The 15,363-nt window shown below is 40.0% G+C and overlaps 2 protein-coding genes across 2 annotated transcripts in view; one reads left to right on the top strand and one right to left on the bottom strand.

Moving 5' to 3' along the window:
- PMM1 (phosphomannomutase 1) overlaps positions 1-15,363 on the top strand; it is a 172,091-nt gene that overhangs the window by 64,438 nt on the left and 92,290 nt on the right. The window lies entirely within an intron of this gene.
- The window catches only part of MEI1 (meiotic double-stranded break formation protein 1), a 38,624-nt gene that overhangs the window by 4,608 nt on the left and 18,653 nt on the right, over positions 1-15,363 (bottom strand). Inside the window, exons 13-23 of the mRNA XM_063134651.1 lie at positions 15,172-15,346; positions 14,929-15,076; positions 13,539-13,823; positions 11,976-12,141; positions 10,395-10,499; positions 8,294-8,404; positions 4,719-4,900; positions 3,312-3,393; positions 2,247-2,437; positions 1,701-1,782; positions 156-262 (exon numbers count right to left, since the gene is read on the bottom strand). Of these exons, the coding sequence (XP_062990721.1) occupies positions 156-262; positions 1,701-1,782; positions 2,247-2,437; positions 3,312-3,393; positions 4,719-4,900; positions 8,294-8,404; positions 10,395-10,499; positions 11,976-12,141; positions 13,539-13,823; positions 14,929-15,076; positions 15,172-15,346 (1,634 nt within the window). The remainder of the gene's footprint in view (positions 1-155; positions 263-1,700; positions 1,783-2,246; positions 2,438-3,311; positions 3,394-4,718; positions 4,901-8,293; positions 8,405-10,394; positions 10,500-11,975; positions 12,142-13,538; positions 13,824-14,928; positions 15,077-15,171; positions 15,347-15,363) is intronic.

Genomic DNA, 15,363 nt, shown 5'->3' with positions numbered 1-15,363 from the left:
CAATAAAAGCCTCCTGTAGAAAAGGCTCCCAATTGCACATGCCAGGGCTATATCTGGCCCATTCTTTCATAGAAACGAAAAAACCTGCAGACATAGCGTATTGCAATAACATGCTAGGAATGTGTAGGATAATTATTTATAGACCCTGTACTCACCAAAGCAACTAGTCTAAGAATTTCTGGGTGAAGAAAAGAATGGTTATTACCATCCAGAAGTGTGATCAACAGGAATTTATTCCATGGCTGTGAGGCAATATGGAATGCTAGAAGAAAACCAACAACAGTTATCTTTTTAAAAACAACCTAGTTAAGTGTACCTATTTATACAGAGACAAGATTTTCTTTATATCAGGGGTGGCTCTCTAGATATTGTTGGACCACAATTCTCATCACCACAAGATGTGATGATGGCCACCAATTTGGATGGCTTTAAAAGGGGGTTGGATAAATTCCTGGAAGAGATGGCTATTAATGGGCTACTAGCACTGATGGTTATGTGCTATCTCCAGTATCCAAGGCAGTAAGCCTATGTGCACCAGTTGCTGGGGAACATGGGTATGATAGTGCTGTTGCACCATGTCCTGCTTTGCTGGTACCTGGCCGACAGCTGGTTGGCCACTGTGTGAACGGAGTGCTGGACTTGATGGACCCTCGGTCTGATCCAGCATGGCACTTATGTTATCATCCCTGATCATTTGTCATGCTGGCTGAGGCTCATGTAGTTCAACACCACCCAGAGGGCCTCACCTATGCTTTATGTCATCAAAAAGTTATAACAAAATGGATGCTCCCTAGCAAAAAGAGAGTAAAAAAATACTATTTTCTTCACCAAGGGCCATTATTGCTGGCTATAATTTAAATTCTTATCTAATTCACTGATCCAAATATATTGGAGGAGTGGAGAACAGAAAAAAATATAATTGAAGAGAAAGCAAAACCTAGGGAATTGTTAGTTAATATTGAGGTTAGACTTTTGGGATATCATCTTCTACCTTAAGAGAAATGCAGAACCAATGATGGCAATGGCTGGAAAACTTAGTTCTATTTAAAATTCACCTAAAAGGGACCTCCCATGAATCTTGCCCTTCCTCCACAATTGGTCCTTTCTATTTTCTAGTGAATTTGTCACAGACATCCTTTATGCTGGGGACAAAAGGCAGCCACTAGTCTATTTACCAAACATCCTTTCCTAGCAATACATCTTTTGTTTGGCATTCATCTCCACTTCCAATTGATTGTAATGTCTCGCCTTAATAGTAAAGACATTATCCATACCAGTCACCAGGTGCATGAAAAATCCCTGTGCCTCCACCTTAAGAGCAAGAAACTTCATGCATATACAGTGTGGTGATACACCATGCCTTTGTAACTTCCAACTCCATCACCCACTGGGTAACAGAGATTGTGCAGAAGTCTGTACAACCCACTGACAAAATTCTTCATGTGACATATTTTGGTTCACATGTAACAACAACCTCGGTATGGGTTGTCTTTGAATCATGGGTTATTGTTATGTGTGAACCCTGCACTATGGTTTAACTATGGGTTGATAGACATAACCCAGGAAGAGAATCCATGTTTGGTTGTGGAGTTATGAACTCTGGGTTGTTGTTACATGCAAACCAGGTCATTGTCTAAGTGTCTAAACCAATTAAAACAAAATAATAAACTGAACACAAATAGGGATGTTGAAAGCTATACCAATGCTCTGATTCTTTGAGTGCAGGTATTCCAACAGAACTTCAAGACATCCAACAACAGTTTGTGATAGCAAAATGTCCTTCTGTAAGTATAATGGGTGAGGACACTGATTATTATCAGATAAATACTAACAGAAGTGGAGGTGGCTACGCTTCTCTCCCACCCCCCTAGCCATGATTGCCAAAAGAATACAAAATGTTGCTTGTGTTACATGATCACCTCTTATGAAGGCAGCAGTAGGAGTTATTGCTATTAAGGGAGCTATACGAAGCCATGGGAGTTAAAAGAAGACTTGACAAAGTCCCAGAGTTTACATTTGTCTGCACTGAAAATGAAAGAATATCTAATAGTGCCTCTCAGCATTCAATAGGTGAATACTGCATGAATAGTTGAATGGGGGCCCCAACAGAAAAGTAATATAAAGTCTGGAAGGAAACTGGAAGAAACTGCACTTGATTGTATGCATTCTCTTCAGACTTTGTGTTCGAAATGCAACACTATTGCTGCTGTTGACAATAAATGCTTAAATGCCCAATAGATTTCTACCTGGATTAGTAGGTTTTGTAGACAGATAACCAAGGACAATACATGCCACATGGCCAATGGATACAAGAAGGCATCCTCTTTTGACTGGGGCAGTTCCTTTCCGTGTTCATCTGAGGCCTGGATAACAAACTTCACAAAGGAGGAATAGAGGTTCTGTCTAAAGAAGGCTCTCAGAAACTGAAGGATGCTGACTGGACATAAAACTGTGTATTAGTACAAAATAAGTCTCCTCATCCCACATTTCATAGAGACCATGAACAACCATCAATTACTATTCTAAAACTTCATACTGAATAAGAACACCTACATTAATCTTTCAATAGTTTGGATGTGAGCGTAGGATGATGTCTGGGGGGAAAAAAGAAAGCCCTGATGGACTTATTTTCTGGACTAGTGCTGCATCAGTTAAATGGTAATTTATGTAGCATCTATTTCAGGCAATTTTACTATATATAGTTTGATTTATAATGTGAAAAATATGCATTCATGGAAGACATAAGCAAATCCACTTTAATCCCCCCCCCTTGGATAGAGTTCACAGAAAATCAAGTTATTGTATTAAAGTTTGCAAACATCCTCCACCTCCCTTTTAACCATATACAGTGTATTCAAGTGTTGTTTTCATCTTGAAGTCACTTGGGGCTGACTGAATGGTCTGGAAGCACTTGATGATGTAGCATTGTTGAAAGGGGCACTGATCTTATGGGTGTTTGGAGGGAGACCACTAGAGTCCTCTATAGCTGTTTGAGGTTTTAAGAGGAAGGATGAGACAGGGCAGGAAAGCTTCAAGTACCCACCTCTCACTCCACTTTTTGTTTGATACACACTTTTTTAAAAAAGCAACTTCAAGATACTTTCATATAGGAATTGAGCAAATCTTACATATAGTCATGTCCCGATCCTGCACACGTACAAATACAGTGAAAAAAACACAACTGGCTGCAGCTTCCTAGACTATATTTTCTTAGCAGAAGTGAATTCCATTTTTGTAACATATGAAGCAGCCTTTATTTCCTCTTCCGGTGTCTCTCAGCTTTAAATGATGTTGGCAAAGACATCACCTACCAAAGAATAATATGGGTTTCTTCCTCCTGAAGGCAACTGCACTGAAGAATTTGTCCACATCCAGACAGATTATATGATGAACCTTTCAGAAAACAGTCACAGAGAATGGTTGGGAAGGAGGGGATGGAGCGAAAGAAACAGGTCCCTATAAAGAGCGCAAACAGGAACTACTGTATTTTCTTTGTTCAGAGGCTGACCTCTCCCAAAAAGGACGCTACCATTAGACCTGTTGCTCATTTAAATTATTCCCTGTATTATTTGTTTACAACATTAGGCAGAATCCCCATGCCTTCTGAATTCAGAATGAGGAAACATAGACAGCCAGCTATTCAACAATGCTTTTGATTCATCCTCATTATTAACACTCTACTGAAATGAATGGGACCACTTACTTCTAAACTGTTGTTTCCCTTCAGAGGATTAGGGAATGGCAAAACATTAGCTCACAATCATGAGCAAAGCATCCATCTATGCATTGCAACAGTTTTGTGCTTGCCAAAACTGATGAATTATCAAAGAACTAAAAGAAAGCATCAGGAATTCATACTTTAATATAAATACTCAAATTCCACAGGAACTGCTGAGAATATCAATATATTGATATATATGTTGTATATCAATATACAACAGGATCTGTTGTATCCTAAGCTAGTCATGATATGGTTCATCTCATTTACTCAGTTTATGGAATAAACTTTCATTTAGAACACAAATAGCTAAAATATAGGAATAGCTAAAATATAGGGATGATATACTCTAGCTACATCTGGACTATTAAACCAAGAAATCTCTAATAATAGTTTCCCCTTTTTGTCCAAGCTGCTAAACTATGTTTACTTGCTTTGGAACAAGCTCTACTAGTAAATGAATTGTGAGTTGTGCCTATGAGAAAATGTTTGTTTTCAACTTATTTGTACTTCACCCTTCTTTTGACAAGTTGTGTACAGGTTTGACAATGGCTACTAGTCATAATGGCTATATTGTAAGCCTATGCGGCAGGGTCTTGCTATTTACTGTTTTACTCTGTACAGCACCATGTACATTGATGGTGCTATATAAATAATAATAATAATAATAATAATATGTTACCTCCAGTATTAGAAACAGTGGGTAAAATTTAACATAAGTCCTACTTAAAGGAGACCCACCGGAATGAAGAGAACTTACGTTAGCCATGACTAACTTAAGTCCCATTTATTGCAATGAAATTATTCTAAATAGGACTGTTAGATTTTACCCAGTGTACACCAGTTGCTGGGGAGCACGAACAGGAGGGCAATATTGCACCCAAGTCCTACTAGTGAATTTCCCCCAGGCAGCTGGTTGGTCACTGTGTAAACAGACTACTGGACTAGATAGCCTCTTGGTCTGAACCAGCATGGCTCTTCTTATGACTATAATTCTAACCTCTATATTGTAAATATGTTGTTGAGCCAAGAGAGAAGCAGTCAGCAGCCAAGCAGAACACAGAATTGCTTCACCGGACGAGGGGAAAGCAGGTTCAGAGGAAGAGACTGGCATCCATGTGCAATGGAGAACTTTCTCAAGTAGCTCTAGCAAAGGTGTATTAGAAAGTAACATCGCCACCACTGTAAAGAAAGAAAGAGGCAAACAAGTCACATGTAACCGGTAGAACAGTAGCTACGAGGAACACCACCAAGTATGAATCATGAATATCTACTGAAATCAAAGGGTGACATTTCTTACTACCCCAAGAACACCACGGCTCTGAGATTCTTGGACTATCCAATGATCATATCTTTTAACCTCTTGTTATGGCACATTTATGGGCCAACATAATATACTAAGTAATATTATCATATAAAAAAAGATTCTGAATGATATTATTTATTTTCTGTTTGAAATATTTATACACCAGCCTTCATCAAATCACAGGGTGGTGTACAAAATTCATTAACACAACAATTAAAATAAGAAAAATTAAATACAAAGATAAAAACAAACAATTTACTAAGCTAGGTATTAAAATCATCAAATGCCTGGGTAAACAGCTGTGTTTTAACAGGTGCTGAAACACCATCAAATATTGCATCTTTAGCACTGCGAGGTCATCACAACAAAAAAGGCCCTCGACCCTGGTTGCTGTCGGATATGCCTGTGCAGGCAACAGAGCAACCAGGAGGCCCTGATCTCAGTGAATGGGCAGATTGATATAGGAGAAGTTGGTCCCTCAGATAGCTGGGTCCCAAGTTGTTTAGGGCCTTATATGTCAATAACATCACCTTAAATCAGGCTGGGTAGTTCTCTGAGCAAAGTTATAACATGCTTAAGGTAGGCTGTTCAGCTCAGCAGCACAACCGCTGATTTCTGCACCAGCTGTAGTTTCTGGAACAGTCTCATATGAGAGACTGCACAGAGTGCTTTGCAGCATCCTGAGGTTACTGTGGCCAGACTATCTCTATCCAGAAACAGCCATAGCTGGCATACCCACTAAAGTTCATAAAAGGCACTCCTACTTATTGAATCCAGTGACAAAGATGGTTTCAGAACTACCCCTAAACTACAAACCTGATTATTCAGGGGAAGTGCAATCCCATTCAGAATAGGTAGCACAGGTGCCACCCTCGCATAGTGTCTCCATTTTCTCAGGATTCATCCTCAGTTTATTGTCCCGCATCCAGTCCACCACTGCTTCCAAGGACAGTGGTTGACAGCATCAAAAGCCTCTGAATGATCAAGGAGAATCAACAAGGTTGAACTTCCCCTGTCCTGATAAAAGGGTGAACAGGGCTAATTCTATCCCAAAACCAGGCCTAAAATGAAAATGGGTCTAGATAATCTGTTTCCTCCATCTAGAGTGGTTTCCTATATGGCTAAATGTGACTGCCCTTCTTCTTTTACACAAGCTAGGAAGAAAAACCTTAACACATCCATAGTTTGTCTATAGGTAATTATTCAGAAAAATCTAGAACTTCAAGATTTTTAATCCCAAGCAGAGACAAATGCCCTGTGTCTTAATTTAAGACTGATATTCAATGCCAATTCCTTCTCCAAGGATCCCTGCAAATATGCATCATGTGGTAGAAATCTGTCATTAAATCCACTTATGGATTTTCTTTTTACTACAACTATTTTAAGTACTGAGTACCTCAATGACATTGAAAGAGAGAAAAAGTAAAAAAAAAAAAAGTAACATGAACAAATAGGAGATAGGTCCTCCCTACCATCAGACCTCTCTACAGTAGCTCTAAGTAGCCGTTTCCCCTGTATTTATCTGTCCTTGATGTCTAGATGTTGTATGATGGGTGCTCACTGAGTGCATTTTGTTTTACCCATCAAATAATAGAGATATTTAAGGATGCTTCACACATATGATTGTACCCTACATCCAAGCAGTGAGATGTTTCAAGGGCTCCTAAGCTTACCCATGATTCAGTTTCCTCAGAAGGCAATCATGGAGACTTATGCTGTTTCAGTGATACAAAGTTTATTTACACACACGCACATACACACACATAGCTGAATATAAAACGGGCATTCATACCTTTAGCACTCAAACATATTCCTGCTCCCTATCAGATGTCTAGGGAAACCCATTGTGCCATAGGATTTCAGCTCTGTGCATCATTTTCAGATCCAGTTCCAGCAAAGATTGACTTCCTGCTACTCATGGAGACCTCCCTTGCCCACTACTTTTGGGGCTCTCTTCATGGTGCTGAGTTGGTACAGCCTTCCCCCTAAACCCCGTGATTTCGCTTTCCCAGGATGGCGTTGGGTAATCCCCATGCCAAGGAGGGATCGCAGGGTTTCCAGCAGTCATCTTGGTACTGTAGCCACCCGCCCACCCTCTTCCTGGCTTCCGATGACCCACTGCAGGTCGCCATCCTCCAGGACCACCCCCCAGTTCAGCCATGGAGTGAAGTCAGATGGTGGAAGAGCTGGGGTGATCTCACTCCCACCAAAAAAAGTCGGGGTAAGTCCCCAACATTTCCGGTGCACAGCTTTGCAGAAAAGCCCCGCAGTAGCTGTGAATCTGCAGATTTGCAGCCACTGCAGGGCTCTGAGTGTGTATAGACAGCCCTTTTGTCTACCAGGAGGAAGGAAAAATGAGTAATCTCCACCCGCCAGCTACGCCTTCTTGGTCTATTCCAGTTTTTACTGAAATATATAATCAGAATGTTACCGGCAATCCACTGTCTTTTGTCAAGTCTTTGAGAGGTGTTGCGTCAGGGCACCCAACTGACAACTCTACTTAATGAAAACTGAGAACCAAGAATGACAGTTGTCGGAATAGAATCTGTGCAGTCATCTTGATCAATCCACAACACATCGCCACACATTATGTCAAATCCGGGCACGCTGTGATTAGTCTTCGTTTAGAGCAAGGGTGGGCAACATGGAATCCATGGGCACCAATAGGATTCTGGACATGCCGACCAAGATGCTCTATCTCAACCACTTTTTGTAATTAGTCCATTTTCTTACCGGCAGCTGGGATCACTGTGAAATAGTTTTCTGATGGTGCCGAAAACAGTGCTGTCAAAAGTTTTTTATTGTATTGAGGCACAGACCACACTCTGCCTTGTACTCAGCCTTTGCTTGTCCTCTGTCATGCTTCCCATGACAGCCATTTTGTAGTGGTGCCCAGGAAAGTTTCTCAAATTACCACAGCCCAAAAAGATTGCCTACCCCTGGTTTAGGGGGAAAAGCCAACTTCAAACTATGGATTATAATCCTTGCCTGTTTTCTAAACCATAGCTAAGATTAACCACAATTCCAGATTCAGATGCAATCACAATTAATTGAAAACAAAAACAAAAGTTTCCAATCTCAATACTCATAGCTGTGGGTTTAGCATTAATGTCTGAACCAAATCACTATGTACCTGTATTCATGTACTCTGAACATGTGTAGCTTCCCAAAGGGCAGGGATATTAATATTGCAGGAGATGTGAGAGAAGAAGTGTCAGAATTACATCAAGTCCTACCACAAACAACAGAATCAATTTTTAACTTTTTACCTCTTTGCTGACTAGAAGGTGTTGTCTGTCTAAGACACCAGTACAGGAAGTTTAGGGATGGCTGAAGAATTTCAAGGTCTGTTGGACTGCATTTTCCAAACAACCTGCTGACTGTGTGACAGAAATGCTCAATATAATTTTCATTTTTTTCCAGATTCTAATATGCTAAATGTTTGGGGATAGACTGTTGATACGGAAACAGGTACACCAGCTCAGACTACCAATCAATTTAGTGTTCAACGTCATTGCAGACACTGAAAAAGACCATCTGCTTCAAAACAGAGCCCAACAAATTCCATAATGAATACTGTCACAGCTGTGCATCGTAATTAGCACATATGCCACAACTCTTCAGCAGTACAGTCAGGAGATTGAACTGTTGCTACTGTCAGACACACTTACAATAGAAGGTATAAAATCTAGGTTATTTGCCAATCTGGGCGCAAGGAAAACTTATTCTTATTGGGGAGCTCAACCTCACCATCTTTTTAAGTATCACCCCAGCACCTTGACACACAATCTCCACTTTGTTCAGAGCGGCTAACTAAGCAGCAGCTTAGGGACAGCCAGGACAAGAAAGTTGCTGCTTGTACTGGCTGACCTCTAACTACATTAACTCAAAAGGCGGTATTCACGCTAGGTAAGCATACTAGTGTAAGACCTCCGGATATATGCAAATACATTCCTCCTGCTCAGTGCCTAACCTAATCCAGTAATCTAGGACATATCCTGAACTGGGCAATCCAGACTCCTGGCAAAGGAAAACTCCACACCCCAAGCACTGCTACAACTGGTAAACACATTAACTCCCACTAAAGTTAAGGACCTCCACCCAAAATGTGTATACAGAACCCTATTTTGCACAACACTTGTGCCTTATACGAGGGGTAGGCAGAAAGTAAATCTTCAGATCCTGAGAAGAAAGTATCTCCAGATGTTTTGGACTTCAATTTCTTGTATTCTGGACCATTGACCATGCTGGCAGAAGCTTCTGGGAACTGAAGTCCAAAACATCTGGAGTTCTACCTTTTCCCCATCCTGCCTTACACTCATCACCCATAGCAGGGGGGAAAAGCATTCCCACAAGTATTAAAGTTATCCATTTCCTCTTTGAGCATAGGAAAAACTCTCTCTCCATTTGGGAAATGTGTAAAGCTAGCCTAATTTTGGTGGGTGTTCCACCTCAATCCTCACACGTATGGTCAAGGGGGCACGGTTCCCACATTGCCACTCAGTTCTTTTTTTTCTTTTTTCCACCACAGCAGTAGCACCTTCGGGAACCTCTTTATTTTTTACTTTATTTTATTCTGTTTGTCAATTTAATTTCCATCATTTTTGCTTTGTTTTTATTTATTTTTGTTTTGTGCTCAGTGTGCCCCTGGGGACTCTTTTTGTCACTTCTTCAGCCTATGGCTATGAAGGTGACTTTCTTTCAAATGTTATTCCAAGGACCTCAGGGTGCCATATAAAGGCCTTCCCCATGTTTTATTCTCAAAGCAACTATGCTGCAAGGCAGGCTAGGTTGAGAGACAGTGGTTGGGCCAAGATCACCCAGTGAGCTTCAAGCCCAAGTAGAGATTTGAACCAAGGGATCCAAGGATTTGAACCTGGATCTTCCTGATCCTTAACGGACACTCTAGTCACTAAAGTGCATCCACGGAGGACCAGGCTAACAACGTCTTGATTTTTTAAAACTGAAAAGTAGCCCCCTTCCCACCTAGCATTTATTAGGACTGCAACACACAGGGAGGAAGAGGTTTAATCTTTCTCTCCCCAGCAGCAATCCCAACAAAATTAATCTTGAGCTTTCCTGGTGTGACTGAGGAAAAAAGCGCCCATTGGCATCAACAGGAAGGGTGAAGTAGAGACAGGGAGATGAATTCCCACAAGATTGCAACTATAGAGGAAAGGGTTAAACTTCCCCTTCCAATATGTTGTCTCAATGAAAATCAGCCCACTCCACACTTGATATTTAAGTTAAAAAATAAACCAGACATGGTTGTTAATCATACAATTAAAGTCATGTCTAGTTTGGTCTTGAGACTCCACAGATAAAGCCTTCTTAACCAAAGATCCATACCAAATGAATTCAGAAACTCACCCAGATGGAGCAATCTAAAATCTGTGCTGTCGAGCTCTCTCTCTGTTGCATACCTCAACTGCACCAGGAAGAGAAGGTTTAACAAAAGTGGCAGGCTCTGGTTTACTAAAAAAAAAAAAAAAAAAGACATGAAGCAATGGGTAGAAATTGAAGGGAAGCAAATTTTGGCTAAACATTAGGAGAAACTGCTTGACAGTGGACTAGACTGCCTGAGAAGGTGGTGTACTCTCCTTCACTTAAGGTATTTTAAGAGGCTGGACAGCCGTCTGTAAGGGATGCTATAGTTCAGGGGTGTTGAACCTTTTTCAGCCCAAGAGCCAAATTCTATTTTGAAGAAGCTCTCAGCAGCTGTATTCCAGTGGTGAGTGAGGCTGAGGGCAAAAAGGGCCAAATATACCAGCCTATTGTAGCTTTAAAGCTCTTACTGCCAGTAACTGAGCCTTAGGAGAGGCATTTCACCTTTTAGAATGGGGGGAAAAAGCTAAATAAAAGCCGGGAAACCACCAAACAATAGGTAGCTAGAGGAAAATGGGTGTAGTGAGGCCAAGGGAGGGGGGGCCATGGCCATCTGGGGAGCCCCAGAGAGCCAGATTTGGAGCCCAGGAAGGCCAGATTTCCCCCCGGTCCTAAGGTTCTGCACCCCTTCTGTACTTGCATCCTGCACTGACAAGAGACTGGACTAGATGACCTCCAAGACCCTTCAAACTCTTCTATTCTATGAAAGTTATTCAATGACCAAGCCTGCTAAGTTTTTGATCTGAGGAACTAAAAAGCCATTGGGTCCAGCAAGAAGCAAAGGGAAGCTCTAACTATATTGTGTGTTTGTGTGTGTGCGCGCACACACGCGTGTGCATGGCCCCCAACCAACATCGGTTGCAATTCTCAGGGCCAAAACGGTTGTGCACCCCAATGGCATACCAGATTTACATCTAAGAAAATAGAAGGTGCTGGGATATACTCTTAAGGTGTTGTTGTTTTTAAATTCTTTCATATATTGCCTGCTATTATGCTAGCAACAAAACTAATATCAGCTTTATACACTGGGGAAAATTTAGTTAGCAGTTAGGCAACAGTCTCTAGGTACCTTATTGAATTGTGAACTATATCCTAGAATAAGCCTAAAACTGGATCACACAAAGGGTTTCTGTGGGAAAACTGGTCCATCTAAGTTCAGTTCTATTAATCATGCTAATGCCTCTTCACACATTGCATTTTAAGAGTGCACTTGATTTTTTAAGTGTATAGTTAAAAATGTAAAGTCCAACTGACTGACCAGTTTTCAAACACATTTAGTATGATACAGGTACACTGGCTAAATCAGAAATCTGGGATTGGCTGCACTGCCCTCTTTAGTGAACTGTTAATGGCTAATCTGGGGTTGTTGTCATGAAAAATGCAAGATGGCCTTTACACTTCGATGGTTTTTTATATATATCATTTTAACAAAACTGCATGCTGCCCACTACAGCTCTTGGCCCAAGTATTTCCCTATTCCTTTGTGTCTCAACAAGATACTTTGGGGTATTTGCTACCCAATCATAACTTTTCGTACTTAAAAGATGTGGCTCATCTCCTATTTACCTCGTAAAATACTGGAACTATTCTCTACCAGAAGCTTCTGCAGAATCTGTAGAAACTGGCTTCGAAGAAGATCACATACATGGACATCCTCGTCTATTTTCAGGAAAGTCTCCAGTGTAATTAAGACTTTGTGAGCTATTTCACTGGTGCCAAAACAGACTAGATCCTGGCAGAGAAAGCAAATCAGGTCTCTTTTAAGTGGATGTTGCTGCTGTTCAGTATTGTTATGCAGAGTGTAAAATTTGGACACCTAACTAGAAGCCAAATTCCAAAATCCTCAACAATCATCATACTAATCTGGATCCACATGAGACATCATGGCAATAAGTAATACAAATAAACTAAGTTGTTCCTCAATAAACAGGGTGTACTTAAATTGTGATTTGGATTCACAATTGTGGTTTGAAGGCTCTCTATCCCCTCCCGCAAATATCTTCATACAGATCACTCTTTCCCCACGGCTGCTACGTAGCCCTCAAGAGTGAAAAGTATGTGCAACCCTGGCTTAGCTCAATGAATATTTATATGATTAGAATAAATTCCTTGCTATTCCAGACCACGTTCCCATAACCATCTGTGAGGTTGTTGCATATTTTTCTGAAACTTTCTGTGTCTGAAAACCTAGTTTACTTTAAAGCTTGATACCAAATTATTTCTATAAAATTCATGTATAAAATAGTTGGTGGGTTTTTTTAATCGTATATCATTCTGGTGGAAAGGTACCATTTCTGTTATTTTCTCTCGTCAAAAATATATATGATATTTAAAACTCTTTATTAGGGTAGATTCACACAATGTACTCTCCCCATTCCCCTCCCACGATGGCACCATGGTAAAATCTTGGTGAAACTGGCACTTGTGGAAACTATTAAACATGTACTGAGCTCCCTAAAATCAAATCTGATACTTTTGAAATGTCAGATTTAAATAACTGCTACAGCTCCATCAGCCTCAACCATCCAAAAGTCTGCTGGTCCCTCAAATGATTCTGCCCCTTCCACCTGGAACTGCCTCTCAGAACACCTGGATGATCCCACTTCCCTCATTTAACTCAATTTCCATGTTGCCTACTGCATACCTTACTGTAAACTTAAGTAAAAGCACATATAAGTGAAAGAAAGGTGTATTCTCTACCGGTTTATTCCTGCCTCAATCTCCCTTTCTTTTGTTGAATTTTAGATTGTAAGCTCTTTGGGGTAGGGAACCTGTCCACTTGTAATTTGTGAAGAGCCATGCACATTAATGGCACTATATAAACAAATGCTACTACTACTACTTTCTAAACATGAGATAGCTAAGTAAGCAGACAATTTCAGAAGACCTATTTCCTTATGGATCAGTGGTTTTAGGGTAGAAGAAAAGTGAGATAAATGTTATTGCTAAGTATAATGAGACAAATAATATGGAAAACATTCCCCTCATTTTAACTCTTGCCACTAAAAAAAACCTTTCCAGAAAACGGATAAAAGAATCATATATATTTTATATTCTGGAAATTAATCTATAATAGTTAAGGATTTTCACATTGTGATCTTATATTCATAAAAATTAATAATTACATACCAACAACACAAGTAAAGCACTGGGATTGTCTTTTAGCATGGAAAGCAAACTTCTAAAGTTGTTTAAGGCATTAGAACCACCAGCAAAGTTTTTTGTGACAACATCTTTGGATTCAATTTGGCTGTAGTCTTCGCAGGAGAACCAGAGTCGGAGAATGTGATGACCAAATCTTCCCATAAGTTCAGGATAATGTAAAAAGAATTTAAGTAGTAGAGGATGATGGACATACACCAGGCTGAAATCAGATATAATATCCAGGATCTTCCTTATCGCAGAAAGCGAAGCCTAGATTTAGAGGGTACAAGGGGGATCAGAAAAGGTCAGCATGAAATCAAAGTGACCTCTCTTGGGACAAGTGAATAATCTCTTTTAAACACAATAATATGATCAGATAATACTAGTAATCCATTATCATAATAATAGTAAGCATTTCGAGGTTCCATTCAGCTATATAAGTGGAATAATAATATGAAAGCATATAAAGGTAATGGCTTCAGGAACAGGTAATAGCATTCTCATAAAAATAAATATTCACGACTTGCACTAAGTTTCAGTCAAACTAAAGAAACTGCATCTCAGAATGCTTCATGCAGAGAAACAAAGGAAAACAAGAACTGTCTGTGTCTTTTCACATTTCAATCATCTCTTTCCAGACAATTTGCAGGTTTTTTCATGCAATAAATGTTCAGTTGTTTCTAGTTGATTTCTGGGATCCAAATCTTCTTTCAAATTCTTTTATTGTAAGAATATCATATTTTAACAATGTTCAGATTCTAATATTGTGTTACAGGAAAGGTACATCTTCCTCTGCCTATTTCTATTGTGAGCGGCCTGTAATTGTATACACATAAAAGGGATTTTCTAGATAGCACTTGTAACATCACATGCTAAGGGCCACTAGCTTCCCTCCAGTCTCTCTGCAAGTATCAGAATGTGTGCATATGTGTTTGTTCAAGTGCTCTTGGTGCTCTGCATTCCCCAAATGTGCTATTATCAGGGGCAAATCATCACAGCTATTCCAGAAGAAAGAGCAGATATCTGTGTTCTTCCTTCACTGCATCACTCTTCAAAAATCTTTATTGGGAGTTTGATTCTTTGCAGATGGTCACTATACCACTGTGCAAAACCAAAAGGTAGAATATTCACCCAGCCCTATTTACAAAAAACAGTTCCAGAAAGAATTATACCTATTTCCCCAAAGCAAGACTACTTTCTCATAGACAGGGGTTGGATATTATGCTACTGATGTTGTATCTTGGCTACCAGCACTCAGCACTAACATAATAGAACACTGAGTTTTAATTGTCTGGAAAGGCCCATCAATAACGAAACCTTCAGAAATGTGATGTGCCAAGTTTTAAAAGCTACTCCTTATTAAGCCAGTGTTTACCGAATCTAAAGCTTTAGTCTTGTCATGACAGATTGCCAAAAGGTACAAAACAGCTTTGAAGACATATGGGGGTGGACAGTCTCCCTGATCCTGGACTGACAGAAGGAAACTTCTTATTGATGAGAATAGTTCTGCTTCTGGAACAAATCTAAGAGCAACAGATAAAAAAATAAGCTTACTGATCTCACCTACTGATTTTCTGGTATAATACTATGCTTTTCCTGTTCATGCCACTGCACTCACCTGTCTTCTTGACTAAAAGCAAAGTAGAAAATAAGCAGGAGGCTATACTGATGATTGCGAAGAGTTTCATCTAAACAGAAAGAATCTGGGGTTTCAGATAAGAGGCTGATGCTTTCCAGTACACTGAAGTTTAATTGGGGCAGACTCCTGTGCAGGAGTTCAGATATTTCTTGCTCTAAGAGAAAACAACAA

This window comes from Elgaria multicarinata, chromosome 9 (genome assembly GCF_023053635.1).
Source record: "Elgaria multicarinata webbii isolate HBS135686 ecotype San Diego chromosome 9, rElgMul1.1.pri, whole genome shotgun sequence".
In the NCBI taxonomy this organism is placed as follows: Eukaryota; Metazoa; Chordata; class Lepidosauria; order Squamata; family Anguidae; genus Elgaria; species Elgaria multicarinata.
Note: the sequence above shows the minus strand (reverse complement) of the source record. Positions and strands in the feature narration are given on the sequence as shown.